This window comes from Cherax quadricarinatus, chromosome 17 (assembly GCF_038502225.1).
Source record: "Cherax quadricarinatus isolate ZL_2023a chromosome 17, ASM3850222v1, whole genome shotgun sequence".
In the NCBI taxonomy this organism is placed as follows: domain Eukaryota; kingdom Metazoa; phylum Arthropoda; class Malacostraca; order Decapoda; family Parastacidae; genus Cherax; species Cherax quadricarinatus.
Genome location: NC_091308.1, coordinates 7,138,945 through 7,157,530, shown reverse-complemented (window position 1 = coordinate 7,157,530; position 18,586 = coordinate 7,138,945). Strand labels below are relative to the sequence as shown.

The 18,586-nt window shown below is 41.1% G+C and overlaps 1 protein-coding gene across 3 annotated transcripts in view; it reads right to left on the bottom strand.

The window, feature by feature from the left end:
- The window catches only part of LOC128686432 (solute carrier family 25 member 45), a 60,538-nt gene that overhangs the window by 32,263 nt on the left and 9,689 nt on the right, over nucleotides 1-18,586 (bottom strand). For all 3 annotated transcript variants that reach the window (XM_070085771.1, XM_070085772.1, XM_070085773.1), the window contains exons 2-4: nucleotides 3,700-3,784; nucleotides 1,565-1,677; nucleotides 550-772 (exon numbers count right to left, since the gene is read on the bottom strand). In XM_070085771.1, the coding sequence (XP_069941872.1) occupies nucleotides 550-772; nucleotides 1,565-1,677; nucleotides 3,700-3,745 (382 nt within the window). In that variant the 5' untranslated portion in view covers nucleotides 3,746-3,784. The remainder of the gene's footprint in view (nucleotides 1-549; nucleotides 773-1,564; nucleotides 1,678-3,699; nucleotides 3,785-18,586) is intronic.

Sequence of the window (18,586 nt, the reverse complement as noted above, 5' to 3'; positions counted from 1 at the left end):
CTTAATTTTAAATGAGTTCTTGCTAATTGACCAGTTTTACATATTCGGCACGACATTATATATATATATATATATATATATATCTATATATATATATATGTATATATATATATATATATATATATATATATATATATATATATATATATTTATATATATATATAATTTATATAATTTATATACATTGATTTGATATATCAATCGTTCCTCTAGAAACATTTATATCCATCAATATTTTGTCCACCAATCCATTGTTTAACAAACTGCTGTAATTGCACACCACATCAGTCCTCATATACTTACTCATCCTCCTGTACTAGAATAATTATTACCTATTACCAAAAATTTTTTCTATACATAATTCAACTTACTAGAGGCCCACCATTATCCTTTACCACAGGTAAACAAGTTTAACAAGTACTTATTAAGGTCTCTTTTTACTGTACGTATCTTTTCACCATTTACATTTTTTCCAAGTAAACTTCGGAAATTATGAATAGAAAAATTATTATGAAATGATTCTTTATAGTATATACATTAAGTACTAACCAGTTTGCATTTGCATCTTAATCTTGATTAAATCCACAGGACATGCAACAACTAGTTGTGCAACTCCTCCAGCAGATCCAGCTATTAGTACATCTGAAACTGAAGGCTTCTGTTTACCCTCAGATAACCATCTGATGCTGTTGCCATAGACACCAAAGAAGAGGGAGTTCAAAGTACCAGATGCTAGAAGTGGAAAACCCAGTCCCTTATAGAATCCTCGAATCTGAGAAATAATATATATATATTAAGCGGAACTTGCCGAATAGGGCGAACTCCCTTAATAATTGGACTTTTCGAAAAAATAATTACTGATTGATTGATAATTTTTTTCAATGACAATGATTTAAAAAATTATTTTTCGAGCAAACCTAATTTATAAACCTCACGTAAACTAGCTTATATTTTTAGCTAAATTCTGCTACATTTATGTACATCACAGATCAGTTTAAATTAATTTAAAAATTCCTAAAATCAATGACATATATTTTGTTTATCTTCATATCGATTTTCGCAGTTTTATGAAAAAAAAATCACTGTAACTATTGATCAGAAAACATTTTTTTTTTCAGCGTAATTCGCCCGTTCGGTTAGACATGTATATATATAAACATCATATCTCATATGTGACAAGATTTGAACCTAATTGCAAATATCTCATGCAGGCTTAAGTGTTCAGCTTTGGTTCCCTATACCATAACACTATATGATTCCTTATATAGGATGAAATCAAGATTTTCCCATTTACATTTGAATTCATCCCTGAAATTCTCGTTGTGTCAGGTCTTGTAAGAAGGATTTCATCTTGCTTCACTTTTCATGCTGTCAGATCAGATATTGGTTTAATCAGACACTACAAAAGACAGTTAATTTACACAGTATTTCTGAGGTTGATGTCAAATTTGGTAATATCCCAGCTAGGCTGCGTATATAAGTTTGGTACCCTAAACCCATAGCAATATATTTACCTGAAATAACACATGCATGAAAATGAGTATAGAGTTGTTAATGTACTCACTCCTTCATATTTAAAGATGCTAATTGCATAGTTGACTGAATTCATTCTCTTCAGTGTTTGCTGTCGGACTTTAATGGTGTCCATTGGTTGACCAACTAACAGCCCGGCACACCCTAATTTCAGAAAAATAACAATTATTGTTAAATTCGCTTATTTAATGTTAATAATTTTACACTATTAATGAAATATTAGAAATAAAAATAATTTACTTTAAAAAGTATGTTGTATTCAATAAATGCTTTATGTTAATGATGAATATCAGCGACATAAATAATTAAACTAAACTAACATAAATATTTTATTTATTGGTGTGATTTTATTTTACTAATTTACAATATGCATTCTTATAATGTTCCAGTGAAAGTTTTCGAGAGTTCTTTACCCCTAGAAATTTTCACAACCTGAGGCCTGATTTTCTTCTTGAATTGTTTGGTAACTAGTCTGTTTACTCATAGCCTGTCCCAAGCACACACATAATTAAAATAGCTTTGTTGATCAAACATTTATAGAAAGTAGTGGCCCAGTTTCCTCTACAATGTGTCAATCATTGCTGCCGTACTATTTTTGATGTCTGTTGGCTGCAGTTTGAATCATCTTGGACAAAAAATTATTAATACAGTGTTCTCTAAATGTATTTATTGAACCCCTTATTTTTCACTGGATTTTTCTACACTTTCGGCCGTCTCTCATTGAGCCAGAGTGACCCGAAAATGAAGAAACAATTTCACCATCACTCACTCCCTCATTGTCTTACATGAGGTGAGCAGATACCACAGTTCAGATGCCTCTTAAAACTAAAAATAGCCTCACACCTGCTTCAGAGTGTAGACACTGTACTTCCCACTTCCAGGACTCAAGTCTGGGTAACCGGTTTTCTCGAATCTCTGCTCACACTCCAACAGCACAAGTCATAAAAAAATACTTGCCTCCCCTCAGTCCTATACAACAAGCTCAGGTAAGCCTGCTGAATGTCCAAGCCTCTCACAAAGGAAAACTCCTCTATCCCCTCCCGCCAACCTTTCCTAGGGAGATCCCTGCCCCTCCTATCCTCCACTATAGATTTATACACCCTCCAAGTCATCTTTTTTGTTTCATCTTCTCTCTATCCAAACCATCAACAACCCGTCCTCAAGCTTATGGACAATACTCTTGGAATCTCCCCACCTCCCTGTATTCTCCAAACCATGAATTTTCTACGTAATATATATTCAACACTGTCTTCATACACGACTTTTCCACTGAAGTATTCACAACCAATGCTCCACACACTCGTAAGTATTCTCATACTTTATGTAAATATATGTCGTGCCGAATATTCAAAATTTGCGATTTTGGCTTAAATAGCAACGCTCTTCATGCCGAATAAGGCAAGCGAAAATTTGTGTATGCAATAATTTCGCAAAAATCATTCTGAACCTAAAGAAAAAAATAAATTTCATGTGTTTGTTTATTATTAAATTATTGTAAACTTATCTAAAATATATTTAGTTGGATTAGACTAAATTCAATTGAGCTTGTTATAATAAGGTTAGGTAAGTTTTCTAAGGTTCTTTTGATACAAAATTATTAATTTTTACGTTAGCATAAATAAAAAAATATATATCTTTGAACGTATAAAAGAAAAAATTTGAAATGACTTAATTTCAAATGAGTTCTTGCTAATTGACCAGTTTTACCTATACAGCATAGGCCGGGAATCGAACCTTCGATACTTTAACACGCCACCCTCGCAGCCCGTCAAAATTCCGAGACGCCATAAACCACTTAACGACCAATATTACATACTTCAGGTGTACAGTAGCACTGGACATGTCACTCCTGATGCGGACACATACATGGCTGTGGCAAGCTAAGGACTGTCTTCTTGCTTTACTGTCCTGGGAAGTTACTGTCTTCCCTCCTCAATGTCCTGACAGTTACTGTTTTCTTACTTTACTATACTGACATGTTACTGTCTTCTCTCGTAACTGTCCAGGCACAATACTAACCTCTTACTTCACTGCCCTGACACGTTACTATCTTCATATTTTAGTGTCCTGTCACTTTACTGTTCTGTCTTGTTGTATTGCTGTCCTGTAACATAACTGTCTTATTTCGATTCTGCAACGTAACATTAATGTATTGCTGTTACTTACCTCCAATCCATCCTGCCACAAAGTCAAACCAATATTCGTTGTTCATGATCAGTCAGTGCTAATCTTCACGTCAGGAATATTTCTCCTGTAAAATATTTAGATAATATTTCATTACAAAAAAATTGATTTTTATTGTTTATTTTTATTGTTTATTGTGTACCCCAAATCCATCCTGTGGACGGTAGAGCAAGAGCATATGTATGCAAAGGGCCTTGGAACTAAGTCCCAAAAGGGTTAACAAGAGTACATCAGTAAAAGATATAAAAGAAAGCTAAGAAAATACATCCATCCATAGTACCACTGAGAATAACATGAAGGTTTCTTTCCATTTGTGGTATCTTAAAGAAAACTATAAGATACGAATAATAAAATAGTTAATCATGCCACAAAAACGATCTGCAATATTTATGGATTTTACAAAAAAAAAATGTTTTATATGAAACGTATATTGAAGAGAACATGTACAAAATGGTTTAAGGGGGTTTTACTGTAAATAATAATTTCGGTCCTAATCTAGCCGGCTGATGCTAGGCGGCTGATGCTAGGCGGCTGATGCTAGGCGGCTGATGATAGGCGGCTCATTACTCGGGTTGTATCAGCGTATAAGAAAAGTTGGTTAGTTTTGCTGGGTAATCGTGTTTAAAGCCTATCGACCACACGATGGTCATTAACCTTCCATATATATATCTTGTACAGTCTATGGTGGTCCAACTACGGGCCCGTGGGCCGCCTGTACTCATTAATATATTGATTAATTGAATTTCTTCTATAAAAAAATTAAACTATCTGTGACGTTACTCAAGATACATTCCTTGAGTGGTGGTACAAGAAGCTCAAATATTTATATTGGTCTCGAGTTAGTTGTCAAAGAATGCGGAGGATTTGGAAAGTGTTCCTGTATTGTAAAAATAGTTACCGGTATCACACTACACTACATTATCCGCCAAGAAGCATTATGTAACAACGTAATTCGGATGAGCTATATCATGCAGAGCGTTATCAGCATAATGAATTTAATCAGAGGCGGTGATAAGTCACAGAGACACAGCACTGGTCTACATAATATTTTTTATTGACTCTGTGGTATCTTTTTCGGTGTATATATGGGGATCAAGTGTTCCCAGGCCTGGCCACATTCCCCGCCCTCACGGGGCTCGCAGGGAGAATCTAGGCCTCTCTGGTCTAGCATCTTTCCCACCCCAGGGGGGGCTAATGGGAATGACAGTCTTGTGAGGTACAGGTGGTAGCAACCTCAGGTTCGGGCACCAACCCTACTCTAGAAGGGCTGGGCATGGTGTCTTCGTATTGTATTATTATTTATTATTAAAGATTCGCTGGTATTCTCCCGGCCCGGGCTTTTTCCAAGTGGTGGCCCGGCCTTGGCTCCCTCTTTAGGGAGTGTCTGAGGCCGATGTCTCCCATGGGAGGAGGCACAAGTACCCCCTCGTCTTTGGGACCAATTGTCCCTTCTCTGGTCTGCCATCCCCACCCCAAGGGGGATAATGGGAATGACAGTCTTGTGAGCTGTAAGCTCGGGCTCAGGCACCTACCCTACCCTAGAAGGGTTAGGCATGGTGTCGATGTCGTATTGTATTCAAAATCCTTACGTGATAGAGCAAAATGGTCTAGATATTTACAATCAGCAGCCCAGTAATATGTAAGATCGCAACCAAGAATAAAAATAAAAATTGAAAACATTCCAAATGCAGACCAGTGTTATTATTGCTTCAAAATAAAAAAAAACAGACATTTTTATATATCTTCATACACATCTAGCAGAGTTTTAATAAAGCCTTCACTTATTATCGTCCTCATATCCCATCCACAGACTATTGCTCCAATATAACCATCAGTACAACGATTTCCCAAATTATCGGTATCGGGGGATATCGGTGATTTTTAGTATATCGGTATCAGTGAAAAATCGATCGATAATAATCGATTCTTTTTAAAATATTAATATTGCATGTTTGCTTAAAAATATTAACATTAACACCCTACCTCACGATTTTTTTTTATATTTTGTTTAAGACAGACAATTCATTATATAAATAAAAGTGATCGACACCATGCCCAGCCCTTCTAGGGTAGGGAAGGTGCCTGAGCCAGAGCTTGTAGCTCACAAGACTGCCATTCCCATTGAGGTGGGGATAGCAGACCAGAGAGGCCTAGTTTGTGGCTAGGCCTGGGGACAGTTGGTCCCAAAGATGAGGAGGTACTTGTGCCTCCTCCCATGGGAGACTTAGGTCTCAGATACTCCCTAAAGCGGGAGCCAAGGCCGGGCCACCACTTGGAAAAGGCCCAGGCCGGGAGAATACCGGCGAATCTTTAATAATAATAAATAATAATAATAAATAAAAGTGTACAGTATCGGATCATACATAGACAATATAAATTCTTCATTATCTAAACACACTGCACGTTTTACTTTGCCCTTACACAAAATTTCCCTCATCACCTGTACAGTTCATCCCTGAACACTTATGCTAAATACAAGTTTATACAATATTAAGCATGACAGCAATCAAAACAATGCAATATTGTGAGAGATAACACACACACACACACACACACACACACACACACACACACAAACACACACACACACACACACACACACACACACACACACACACACAGGCACACACACACACACACACACACACATACACAAGCACATATACACTAGACACAAACACGTACCCCTCCCTCCCCTAACCACCTCACCTTAGCCACCTACCCCACCCCCAAACCATCTAACCCCTCCCCATACCATCTAACCCCCTCCCACAACTACCTCCCCCCCTCCAATAACCACCCTCCCCCTCCCCTATAACCATCCATCCCCTCTCTCTCTCAAGCACATACTCCTCCCTCCCCTAACCACCTCTCCCCCTTCCCTAACCACCTCACCCTAGCCACCTACCCCTCCCCCACACCATCTAACCCCTCCCCCAAACCATCTAACCCACCTCCCCCAACTACCTCTCCCCCTCCAATAACCATCCTCCCCCTCCCCATAACCATCCATCTCCTCTCCCCCAACCATCTATTCCCCTCCCACTAACCACCCCTCCCCCTTCCTTCTGTGGAGCAACGGGGGAACCTAGAACTAGGATGAGAACAAGGGGCTCGAAGGACGAATCTGGGGGGGAGGACTGGGAAGCAGAGCTCAAAAAAAGGGAGGAAGACTGGAGAAGGAGACTATTATTATTATTATTATAATCAAAAAGAAGGGCTAAGCCACAAGGGCTATACAGCGCTGCAGGGTAGGGAAGGAAGCGAGGGTATTGGATGGCAGAAGGGAGGAGGGATGATCAGTAGGTTACAGAAAACAGCGGGGCAGGGGATAGTACGGGGGTAGGGGATAGCAAGAGATTGAAGTAGAAAGGGCTGAAGGTATCAGAATTTGTGAAGTAAGTCAGTTGTTGTCAAAAAGTCAATGAGAGAGTCTGGATGAAAGGTGGGTCCATCAGCGAGAAGGGAAGGTAAAGAGAGAGCAGCAGAGCGAAGACGACGACGGAGGTAAATTCTGCGTGCTCGTTGATAAAGTGGGGGCAGTCCAACAGAATGTGGCTGACTGATAATGGAACTTGGCAATTCTCACAGAGAGGAGCAGGGCGCCTCTCCATGAGATATCCATGAGTAAGACGAGTATGGCCAATACGAAGATGGGAGAGAGTAGTCTCCCAACCTCGACACTGATGATAAGAAGACGGCCAGTAATCTATACTCGGTTTAATAGATTGAAGTTTGTTGCCGAGCATAGTAGACCAACGTTGTTGCCAACGGGTGTGAAGTTGGGAAGATATTGCAGCAAAATAGTCCGTAAATGGAATACCTCTACATGAAACTGGTAGGTCATGTACTGCTGACCACGCAGCAGTGTCTGCCTGTTCATTGCCCTGTACGTCAACATGACCAGGGACCCAACAAAAAAACAATATCTTTATGCTTGGTAAAGATGCGGCGTAGCCAAAGTTGGATACGGAGGACTAAGGGGTGAGGTGTATCAAATTTCTGTATAGCCTGTAAAGCACTAAGGGAGTCTGAGACAACCACAAATGATGACACAGGCATAGATGCAATACGGATAAGTGCTGTAAGGATGGCATACAATTCAGCAGTAAAAATACTAGCCGAAGATAGTAAATGCCCTTGTACGATGCTGTCCGGAAACACTGCTGCGAATCCTACGCCGTCAGAAGACTTAGAGCCATCTGTGTACACAGCAATGTCATGAGAATGAGAGTGAAAGTGGTCAAGAAAATGAGAGCGGGAAGCGACCGTAGACAGTCGGGCTTTCGAGCAAGGGAGAGAGAAAGAACAGACTCGAACAGCTGGAACTTCCCAGGGGGGTAGGGAAAAGTGAGATGCTACATGTACATAGAAAGGTGGTAATTGAAGAGAAGACAAGAGCGAATGAAGGCGAAGAGAGAAGGGACGGAGTAAACAGGAGCGGCGAACAAATAAAGAATGTCTACTAATATCAGTGACCATTCTATAAATGGAAGGATTGCGGAGATCATGAGAGCGTACATAGTAGCGAAGGCAATGGGCATCACGGCGATCGGATGAGGATGGAACGTTCGCTTCTGCATAGAGGCTCTCGACAGGGGAAGAGCGAAAAGCACCAAGGCATAAACGTAATCCTTGGTGATGAATGGGGTTAAGGCTAGAGAGAGTAGCAGGAGATGCCACTGAATAGATCTGGTCACCATAATCAAGTTTCGATAAGATAAGGGTGGAATGTAGGCGAAGGAGGGTTCGACGATCAGCTCCCTATGAAAGATGAGCAAGGGTTTTAAGGAGGTTCAGCCGGCTATGGCAAGTTGCCTTCAGAGAGGTAATGTGAGGTTTCCAGGATAACCTACAATCAAAGAGGAGGCCCAGAAACTTGACTGTATCACGTTCAGGGATACGGGAGCCATAGAGGTACAAAGGATGATCGGAGATGACAGAGCGTCTAGTGAAAGTAATTTGGTGGGTTTTAGTGCTGGAAAATTTAAACCCACATCAGAGGATGCAATGGGAGTCACAGTGGGAGGTGGAAAGGGAGAGATCAGTGTTTGTCTATGGGCTAGACGAAACTAAAGGGGAAACTTATGAGGAAAGAAAGCAGGAGGAGAAAAAAGCGATTGAAAGTTATCCTGAAGGTGATAGGTGAGGGGGAAATGACCCAGGTGGCAAATTTTTGGAGAACCGGGTGGTTCACAGAGAAAAGGAACCGGTCTCTCAAAGTAATTTTCAAGGCAGAATCAACCCGAACCATGATCCTGCAGGAGAAAGCACGGCTGAGAGGCAGGCAGGAGTTAGAGTGTGTACCTCGATCGAGACAGAACACAGGAGGAAAGGAGGACGATGAAAGAGAGAGTTCAGAAACGAAAGGAGAAATGGGAGGAAATGAAAAAGGAGAGCAGAATAACTCAGGAACAAGTGGAAGGACAAGCACACCCCCCAGAAACACCTGCAGAAGGACCCCAGCCACGACACCCCCAAGGCAACTGAACAATCCAAATCAACCATCACACACCGATCCCTCTGTTCCCCCCCCCCCCCACCACAGTTACAGTATTAGAACAGAAGTTGAAGGTTTGGTACACAAATGCAGATGGATTAATGAATAAACATGAGGAATGGCAAGAAAGAATCAGTGAGAAGTCCCCAGACATCATAGCAGTTACAGAGACAAAACTCACGGGGACAATAACAGATGCAATCTTCCCACCAGGATACCAGATCATGAGGAAAGACAGAAGGGGCAGAGGGGGAGGTGAGGTTGCTCTGTTAGTAAAAAACAGATGGAAATTCGAGAAAATGGAAGGCATAGATGAGATGGGAGAAAGAGACTACATAGTAGGTACACTTCAGTCTGGGGAACACAAGGTGGTCATTGCAGTGATGTATAATCCACCACAGAACTGCAGGAGGCCAAGAGAGGAATATGAAGAGAGCAACAGAGCAATGGTGGACACACTTGCTGAGGTGGCAAGAAGAGCTCACTCCAGCAGAGCAAAGTTGCTGGTTATGGGGGATTTCAACCACAGGGAGATTGACTGGGAAAACCTGGAGCCACATGGGGGTCCCGAAACATGGAGAGCCAAGATGATGGACGTGGTGCTGGAAAACCTCATGCACCAACATGTTAAGGACACTACCAGAGTGAGAGCGGAGGATGAACCAGCAAGATTGGACCTTGTGTTCACCCTGGGCAGTTCAGACATTGAGGACATCACATATGAGAGTCCCCTAGGAGCTAGCGACCACGTGGTTCTGTGCTTTGAATATATAGTAGAGCTGCAAGTGGAGAGAGTAACAGGAGTTGAATGGGAAAAGCCTGACTATAAAAGAGGGGACTACATAGGGTTGAGGAACTTCCTGCAGGAGGTCCCATGGGATATAGAACTGGCAGGAAAGCCAGTAAATGAAATGATGGAATATGTAACAACAAAATGCAAGAAGGCAGTGGAAAGGTTTATTCCCAAGGGCAACAGAAACAACGGGAAGACCAGAACGAGCCCCTGGTTTACCCGACGGTGTAAGGAGGCAAAAACAAAGTGCAATAGAGAATGGAAAAAGTACAGAAGGCAGAGAATACACGAAAATAGGGAGATCAGCCGCAGAGTCAGGAACGAGTACGCACAGGTAAGGAGGGAGGCCCAGCGACAGTATGAAAATGACATAGCATCGAAAATCAAGACTGACCCGAAACTGTTGTATAGCCATATCAGGAGGAAGACAACAGTCAAAGACCAGGTGATCAGATTAAGGACAGAAGGGGGAGAACTCACAAAAAATGACCAGGAGGTATGTGAGGAGCTAAACAGGAGATTTAAGGAAGTTTTTACAGTAGATACAAGAAGGGCTGTGGGAAGTCAGTACAGAAGGGAACATCAAGAGGGAATATACCACCAAGTGTTGGATGACATACGAACAACCGAGGAGGAGGTGAAGAAGCTGCTAAGTGACCTTGATACCTCAAAGGCGATGGGACCGGACAACATCTCCCCATGGGTCCTTAGAGAAGGAGCAGAGATGCTGTGTGTGCCTCTAACCACAATCTTCAACACATCCCTTGAAACTGGGCAACTACCTGAGAAATGGAAGACAGCAAATGTAGTCCCCATATTTAAGAAAGGAAACAGAAACGAGGCGCTAAACTACAGACCTGTGTCTCTGACATGTATTGTGTGCAAAGTCATGGAGAAGATTATGAGGAGGAGAGTGGTCGAACACATGGAACTGAACAAGATTATAAATGAAAACCAGCATGGGTTCATGGAAGGCAAATCTTGTATCACAAACCTCCTGGAGTTTTATGACAAGGTAACAGAAGTAAGACACGAGAGAGAGGGGTGGGTTGATTGCGTTTTCCTAGACTGCAGGAAGGCCTTTGACACAGTTCCCCACAAGAGATTAATGCAGCAGCTGGAGGATCAGGCGCATGTAACAGGGAGGGCACTGCAGTGGATCAGGGAATACCTGACAGGGAGGCAGCAACGAGTCATGGTACGTGAAGAGGTATCACAGTGGACGCCTGTTACGAGCGGGGTCCCACAGGGGTCAGTTCTAGGGCCATTGCTATTTTTGATATATGCGAACGACATGATGGAAGGAATAGACTCTGAAGTGTCCCTATTCGCAGATGATGTGAAGTTGATGAGAAGAATTAAATCGGATGAGGATGAGGCAGGACTGTAAAGAGACCTGGACAGGCTGGAAATGTGGTCCAGAAACTGGCTTCTCGAATTCAATTCTGCTAAATGCAAAGTCATGAAGATTGGGGAGGGGCAAAGAAGACCGCAGACAGAGTATAGGCTAGGTGGACAAAGACTACAGATCTCACTCAGGGAGAAAGACCTCGGGGTGACCATAACACCGAGCACGTCACCGGAGGCACACATCAACCAAATAACTGCTGCAGCATACGGGCGCCTGGCAAACCTGAGAATAGCGTTCCGATACCTAAATAAGGAATCGTTCAAGACACTGTACACTGTGTATGTTAGGCCCATACTGGAGTATGCAGCACCAGTCTGGAACCCACACCTGGTCAAGCACGTCAAGAAGTTAGAGAAGGTACAAAGGTTTGCAACAAGGCTAGTCCCAGAGCTCAGGGGAATGTCGTACGAGGAAAGGTTGAGGGAAATCGGACTGACGACACTGGAGGACAGAAGGGTCAGGGGAGACATGATAACGACATACAAGATACTGCGGGGAATAGATAAGGTGGACAGAGATAGGATGTTCCAGAGAGGGGGCACAGGAACAAGGGGTCACAACTGGAAGGTGAAGACTCAGACGAGTCACAGGGACGTTAGGAAGTATTTCTTCAGTCATAGAGTCGTCAGGAAGTTGAATAGCCTAGCAAGTGAAGTAGTGGAGGCAGGAACCATACATAGTTTTAAGAAGAGGTATGATAAAGCTCAGGAAACAGAGAGAGAGAGAGAGAGAGGACCTAGTAGCAATCAGTGAAGAGGCGGGGCCAGGAGCTGAGTTTCGACCAATGCAACCACAATTAGGTGAGTACAATTTGGTGAGTACACACACACACACACACTCACGCACACACACACACACACACACACACACACACACACACACACACACACACACACACACACACACACACACACACACACACACACACATACACTCTATCGGCAAGTGCTTTTGACAGCAAACACAACAGGCTAAGTAATGACATTATCTCAAGAGAAATTAAGGAATTTAAAATTTAACCTTCTGGTGTTATTTAATAATCATTTTGTAATAAGTATTTATTTCCTTTATATATTGAACATAATCAATATAATTTTAAAAATAAAAAAAATAGAGGAAAAATATCAGTAGTTGCATCGACACGTTGATCGACACCATGCCCAGCCCAGCCCTTCTAGGGTAGGGTAGGTGCCAGAGCTTGTAGCTCACAAGACTCATTCCCATTAGCCTTCTTGGGGCGGGGATGGCAAACCAGAGAGGCCTAGCTTCTCGCTACGAGCCCCGTGAGGGCGGGGAATGTGGCTAGGCCTGGGGACAGTTGGTCCCAAAGATGAAGGGGTATTTGTGCCTCCTCCCATGGGAGACTTAGGTCTCAGACACTCCCTAGACAGGGAGCCAAGGCCGGGCCACCACTTGGAAAAGGCCCGGGCCGGGAGAATACCGGCGAATCTAAAAAAAAAAAAAAAATGTCAGCATCGACCGAAAATTGGGTACTGATGTAGGTATCGGCAAAAATTTTGGTATTGTCCCATCTCTAGTATTTATATTCCATTTCTATGGTACACTATACAATTACCACAGTAATACCACTTCATCAAACCAAACTTCAAACTAATTAATTGATGTTTCCTCTTGTTCCCAATAATCGTCCTGTAACTTAAATAAATCAGATTATTTTGCTACTCTTCTTAGATTTACACGTATTGCTCTTTGTATTCCAGTGTCATTATCAGGTTGTCTAACATGAATAATAACAGTACAAAGAGGGAATATTATTTGATCCGGATTATATCATTTCGGCCGCAAATGCCAGGTGTTGTAACTTTCCTTATCAACAACATGGTTCCAGCGCCAGTAAGTGACCTTGATGAGACTATGATACTCATTGGTGTAATATGTCCTCTATCTACTGAGCCAAGTACATTTGATTAGAATGGTAGTAAGTTTAAATAACAAGAATATTGTCTAGTAATGCCTTGCTTTTAATATTTTAATATAAATTATTCATGGTGCGTTCACATACAATACGTTATTAATGCTTAAATTATTTTCACGATTAATGTTGATTTAATTGTAGTTTGCACATAGTAATATGAATAAATTTTAAAGGATTCATGCTACATTTGAGTTTTCAATATTGTCGTAAACAAGCCTGAAGAATATTTCTTGATAAAATTTCAAAGAGGATCATTAACGTGCTCCTGGAGGACCACAACTGTGGAAAATTGCATTTATCTGGATGTAACTCACAAGGTACATACCAGTAAATGGTAACAAAGATAATTAATATTTATCAGAGTTACATAGACAAGTAGGAATTTGGGACAACTATGTCACAAAAATGTCCCCCTTCGATACCTACAACTGTCATATCCACAAGTTGCTCTAGACCTATAATTACAAATGAAATATACATACACCAGGAATTCTGGTAAATATATAAATTTGTGGACTGTATACTAAAATTAATAAATGATTATATATATACACATTTATGTAACAGAAGGAGAATATATTTTAATATCACTCACCAATTTGACTGGAGATCAAGGTGTATCATACTCAGAAAACCTCACTGTCTGTCCATGAAAATAACACTGGCCAGAGTTACAACATAAACAGACTTATCTGAGGTTCCTGGAGCTGTCTGGTCCAGTCGCCAGATATCTCAAGTTATGCAGGAATGCACATCCAACAATTTCGGCTCCTATTTGAGAGGTGTCAGCCCAATTTAACCTCTAGAGCACGAAAATTTTTCCAATTATTCACTAACGTTTGAGTTAACTAGTTCAAACATGGCGAGTCTCTTCTGCGTATTTTTTATAACATAAATTTTATTAAATGCAATGTATTACACTAATTTACATAAAAAATACACTGTATTTTTCCCGGAAAATACATTATTTTCCACAGCAACCACTCCTCTCACTGAATGCTCCACATGGGTTTAACACTTCTCAGATCAATAATAATAACAGTCCTACATCAGTTTCTTTGCTTAAGATTTGTTGCCTGTTTCTTATCAATTTCGATATGCAGATTTCATAAATGATGGGGAGCATAAATAATAGGGAGCATGAAATAACTTCATTGGCAGAAGTCCAGCAAGGAGATCCTTTCGCCCCATTTCAGTCAGACTAACTAGTGAGCTAAACATTTGGTTCCTAGACGATGGCACACTGGCGGATACAAAACAGCCCCTTCTAGCTGATCTTATTCTGGTGACACCAAGGGGCCAGGCCATAGGACTAATCCTTCATCCATTAAAATGCAAAATCTTCTTAGCCAAACACGTGATCGATGCAGTGAGATTCATACTACCAGGTGTGTCAACCATTGCCATTACAAATAGTATCCTCATTGGAACACCTTTTAGAACTAATGTCATTGACACAATTCTCGATAATAAACTGGACAATTTCAGGAGGCTGTTAGAGCGAATAGGGAGACTAGAATGCACATAATGTCTTGTACCTTCTCATGAGGTGCTCAATTCTGCCCAGGTTAACATATTTCTTAAGAGTCTCCTTAGATTAATATTCACAAAAGTACTCAACGTCACTGTAGAAAATGGACATTGGGGATATTCATCCAGTCAGTCTAGGAAGCAATGGTGTCCAAAAGGCATCACAGGCTGAGTCCTTGCTTTCCTGTCTTCATATGTGACATCCAGTGGGCTTTAGCAGCGATTCTGCCTGAACACCTTTAGGACAATATTGGGGTTTGTGACCAAAAAGTTCCTTGAGGAAGACAGGCTATTGGATAATTTAACATGCTCCACAACCTGACTTGTTCCTCCCTCCTCAACAGCTACAGTCAAACTGGTATGAACCAGGAGTGGAGAATATAGCCTTAGCAATGCTTAGGAGTGCGTTTGGGAAGGACAAAGCTCCTTGCAATAAGAGCACCTCATGCAGTGGAGTTTTATTGGCTTCTCCCAGTTCCTCTCTTGGCACATGCCTCGACCCACAGACCATCCGCATTGGTGTTGCCCTTTACCTTGCCACCCTTAACCTCGCCAAACACATGTGTATCTGGGCAGTACATTGGCAAAACTATTCCGATACCATGGTCTTGTTTGCAGTAGATCAGACGGAAAAACCGCAAGGTATGCAGAGGTTAATACTATCATCAACAGCTGGATCCCCAGCTATACAGATCCAATGGCAACCAAAAGCTTCCAGATGGAATTAATTTGTAAGTCTTTATAGATGACAAGCAGGTGATATGGGACTACACTTGTGCGTCCATATAGTCTGATACCTATCTACAATACAGTAAGAAATATGGAAGGCTACTGTCAGTGTCAGGGAGTCCCAAAAGACTAGAAAATAGAGTTAACGTACCCATCATTATGAGTTCAGAGACAATCGGTTCATAGCGAAATAGCATGCCCAGTCTCCTTAATTAAGGGCAATGGAGGATCTCAGCTTTATATTTCAGCGCCTTGTTGCTGCAGTTCAAAGTAATCCCTTTTGTATCCTGAAAATGCGCTCCATCTCTGAAGAGCTGGATGAGATATTTATAATGTAATTTTTGATGAACACGTATGTGTATCTGAAATGTGTCTCTCAAACCTCTCGTTTTAAATGGGTTCAAGGAAACGAAAAAAAAAATCAAAAGTCCTTTTATCCGCACCGAGGCTATAGACCAGGCACATTTTGCATTAGAGGTGGACCCATGTAAAAATATATATATATACACACACACACACACACACACACACATATATATATATATATATATATATATATATATATATATATATATATATATATATATATATATATATATATATATATATATATATATTTATATATATATATACATATATATATATATGTCGTGCCGAATAGGCAGAACTTGCCATCTTGGCTTAAATAGCAACGTTCATCTTGCCATATAGGACAAGTGAAAATTTGTGTATGCAATAATTTCGCCAAAAATCATTCTGAACCTAACGAAAAAAATATATTTCACTGTGTTTGTTTAGTATTAAATTATTGTAAACAAATTTAAAATATATCTAGTTGGGTTAGGCTAAAATAAATTGTTCTTGTTATAATAAGGTTAGGTAAGTTTTCTAAGATTCTTTTAGTGCAAAATTAAAAATTTTTACATTAACATTAATGAAAAAATATATCTTTAAACGTATAAGAGAAAATTTCAGAAAGTACTTAATTTTAATTGAGTTCTTGCTAATTGACCAGTTTTACATATTCGGCACGACATATATATATATATATAACTTAAAAAACTTGCATTTGTGGTCACAGAGGTGCCTGTGCTAACTTTCCTATGGTGTAGAAATATACCTAGTTGGATGAATCTTATTGTGGCTAGCTGGTCTAGTGGCTAGCGCGACGGGCTGGAGTTTTGAGACTCTATGACCGCGGGTTCAATCCCGGCCGGGGGTATGGTTTATTTGCAATCGTGTCATTACGATTTCTTAAGTCATGTTGACGGCAGTGAAGGGACTTGAGCTAGAGTTCGTCACGGCCACGCTAGCTGGAGATTCGTCTGTAAAAACTTGCATTTGTGGTCACAGAGGTGCCTGTGCTAACTTTCCTATGGTGTAGAAATATACCTAGTTGGATGAATCTTATTGTGGCTAGCTGGTCTAGTGGCTAGCGCGACGGGCTGGAGTTTTGAGACTCTATGACCGCGGGTTCAATCCCGGCCGGGGGTATGGTTTATTTGCAATCGTGTCATTACGATTTCTTAAGTCATGTTGACGGCAGTGAAGGGACTTGAGCTAGAGTTCGTCACGGCCACGCTAGCTGGAGATTCGTCTGTAAAAACTTGCATTTGTGGTCACAGAGGTGCCTGTGCTAACTTTCCTATGGTGTAGAAATATACCTAGTTGGATGAATCTTATTGTGGCTAGCTGGTCTAGTGGCTAGCGCGACGGGCTGGAGTTTTGAGACTCTATGACCGCGGGTTCAATCCCGGCCGGGGGTATGGTTTATTTGCAATCGTGTCATTACGATTTCTTAAGTCATGTTGACGGCAGTGAAGGGACTTGAGCTAGAGTTCGTCACGGCCACGCTAGCTGGAGATTCGTCTGTAAAAACTTGCATTTGTGGTCACAGAGGTGCCTGTGCTAACTTTCCTATGGTGTAGAAATATACCTAGTTGGATGAATCTTATTGTGGCTAGCTGGTCTAGTGGCTAGCGCGACGGGCTGGAGTTTTGAGACTCTATGACCGCGGGTTCAATCCCGGCCGGGGGTATGGTTTATTTGCAATCGTGTATATATATATATATATATATATATATATATATATATATATATATATATATATATATATATACGGCCACGCTAAATTCGTCTGTAAAAACTTGTATAGTAGTACCAATACTCTTATATGGATGTGAAGCTTGGGTGGTATATAATGCAGCAGCGAGGAGACGGTTGGAGGCAGTGGAGATGTCCTGTCTAAGGGCAATGTGTGGTGTAAATATTATAAAAGTATAGTAGTACCAATACTCTTATATGGATGTGAAGCTTGGGTGGTAAATGCAGCAGCGAGGAGACGGTTGGAGGCAGTGGAGATGTCCTGTCTAAGGGCAATGTGTGGTGTAAATATTATGCAGAAAATTCGGAGTGTGGAAATTAGGAGAAGGTGTGGAGTTAATAAAAGTATTAGTCAGAGGGCAGAAGAGGGGTTGTTGAGGTGGTTTGGTCATTTAGAGGGAATGGATCAAAGTAGAATGACATGGAAAGCATAGGGGAAGGAAGGAGGGGTAGGGGTCGTCCTCGAAAGGGTTGGAAAGAGGGGGTAAAGGAGGTTTTGTGGGCGAGGGGCTTGGACTTCCAGCAAGCGTGCATGAGCGTGTTAGATAGGAGTGAATGGAGACGAATGATACTTGGGACCTGACGATCTGTTGGAGTGTGAGCAGGGTAATATTTAGTGAAGGGATTCAGGGAAACCGGTTATTTTCATATAGTCGGAATTGAGTCCTGGAAATGGGAAGGACAATGCCTGCACTTTAAAGGAGGGGTTTTGGGATATTGGCAGCATATACGTATATGCTTCTAAACTGTTGTCTTCTGAGCACCTCTGCAAAAACAGTGATAATGTGTGAGTGTGGTGAAAGTGTTGAATTATGATGAAAGTATTTTCTTTTTGGGGATTTTCCTTCATTTTTGGGTCACCCTGCC